General features: G+C 55.7%; 1 protein-coding gene across 1 annotated transcript; it reads left to right on the top strand.

Moving 5' to 3' along the window:
• Window positions 1-526: 526 nt before the first annotated feature.
• On the top strand, window positions 527-1795 carry LOC123176238 (BTB/POZ and MATH domain-containing protein 1-like; the record flags this gene model as incomplete). The annotated part of the gene is made up of 2 exons (XM_044590540.1): window positions 527-837; window positions 925-1795. Coding segments are annotated over 2 exons (1149 nt in total), but the record flags the coding sequence as incomplete, so codon positions are not given.
• Window positions 1796-2067: the final 272 nt, after the last annotated feature.

Genomic DNA, 2067 nt, shown 5'->3' with positions numbered 1-2067 from the left:
ACCATAGGAGACGAGGCGAATATATATCCTTCGGTATTTTAGATGTTGATATTTTTAATATAAATTTGATCCAAATTTATAAGTTTGATCGCCGATAAATTTTCCTATATATGCAAGGAAAAAAAGATAGGATAACCGAGGGACTACTGAATTCAATATTGATTGGTGGTTTTCCTGATTGTATTGTATTCTCTCCGTTCCAAAATAGATGACTCAACTTTGTACTAACTTTAGTATAAAGTTGAGTCATTTATTTTGGAACGGAGGGAGTACTTCTACCCGCAAAAGAAGATTGTATTGTACTTCAAGAAACGAGAGACAATCGTCAGAACGGACGGAAACACCGGAAAAAGGAGGCTCTGGTCGTATCTCCGGCAGGTCTTTTTTAACATTCCTTATGTGGCCCTGGGTAGACCCCGGGGACGCGTTTTTGGTCCTGTATAAGCGTACGTTCACCGGAGCAAAATAAAACGCGACGAGTCCCCCAATTTGATATTGATATTTCCCCCCACGAAATTCTCCTGAGCTGGTCCAACTCGATCGACCTTTACAGCCCAAGGCAAAAGATCGATCGCGACCCCAGAAGACCAAAATACAGGTTCGCCGTTCACGTGCGATCGACACGCGCGACAATGAGCGTCGCCGGCTCACCCGACGCCGCCGGTACGCGGACCGTGTGCATGGCGCTCAAGATCCCGGCGACGACGGCCAGCGGGACCGGAACCAGGCCTACATCGCGGCCCGGAGGTTCGCCGTGCTCGGCTACGAGTGGCAGATCGACTACCACCCCAACAGTCGCTACCCCTACCACCGCCGTAAAAGCCGGGTCAAGCTCCGCATCAGCCTCGTTCGCACTCCCTCGCCGGACGCCGGCGCCGTTACGGACGCCGGCGCCGTTACGGCCGCCTTCACTTTCTGCCTGGTGGATCCTAGCCGGACGCTCAGGCCCTTCCGGGAGGTGGCGGCCCATTGCCCTGGGTCCATGCAAGGGACATCCCAGGAGGTCCTGCTCGTGTCCCGGGCCGCGCTGGAGGCGTCCGGCTACCTCCCGCGCGACGGCAACTGCTTCGTGCAGTGCAAGGCCGTGCTCTCCCGCGAGACGTACACGTATGGTGGCGACGGAGCCGAGATCGCCGCCCATCCCCGTGACCTGGGCCATGACCTTGGCGACCTCCTGCGGAGCCAGAAGGGCGCGGACGTCACCTTGTTCATCGGCGCCGAGTCGTTCCGCGCGCACAGGTGCGTGCTCGCTGCGCGGTCGCCGGTCTTCGCGGCCGAGCTCGCCGGAAACCTGATGAACGACGCGCACGAGGTAAAGGACACGGACGCGGACGCCTTCCGGGCCCTGCTCCGCTTCATCTACACGGACGCGCTGCCTCCAGAGATCGAGAAGATGGGCCGCTGGCCGGAGACCAGGAAGGAGGACCAGGAGGCGGTGTCGATGGCGCGTCGTTTGCTCGAGGCCGCCGACCGGTACGGCGTGGAACGGCTCAAGGTTATCTGCGAGGAGAAGGTGTGCGCCAGTGTTGGCGTGGGCACCGTGGCGACCGATCTGGTCCTGGCGGAGCGGCGTGGATACAAGAAGCTCAAGGCCAGGTGCATGGAGTTCCTGGTGGCCAGCCCGGCGGACATGCTCGCGGTGGCGGCGGCCGGGGGGTGTAAGCTTCTCGAGGCGACCTGCCCCTCGGTTTTGACTGAGATCCTCACGGCTGTCGCCGCTAGGAGCTGCCAACTCGCACTGGGAGGTGGTGCACTTAGTTAGCTGTATTGGGTGCAAATTGTGAGAGCGTGGGGGAGGAGGTGTCTGTTTTCTATGAGCACTAGTAGATGTCTTGAATAATTACACTGAGCAATTTTGTTTGTTTTTTCGTCTATCTTTTTTTTTCATGTAAGTGTTGTTTGACGTTGTTTGTGCCCCTAGACTTTTTTGCGTTTGTACTCAGTAAACTGCCATGTCAATTACTATGTTCTCTTCCCATGGCACCTCGTTTTTTTTTTTGCCATGTTACATTGTCTTGATTTTGTGGAGACAAATGTCACCCTATTTTACAATCTGTAAACTGCCAT

This window comes from Triticum aestivum, unplaced genomic scaffold, assembly GCF_018294505.1.
Source record: "Triticum aestivum cultivar Chinese Spring unplaced genomic scaffold, IWGSC CS RefSeq v2.1 scaffold236347, whole genome shotgun sequence".
NCBI classification, from domain to species: Eukaryota; Viridiplantae; Streptophyta; class Magnoliopsida; order Poales; family Poaceae; genus Triticum; species Triticum aestivum.
This window is presented reverse-complemented; position numbering and strand designations above follow the sequence as displayed.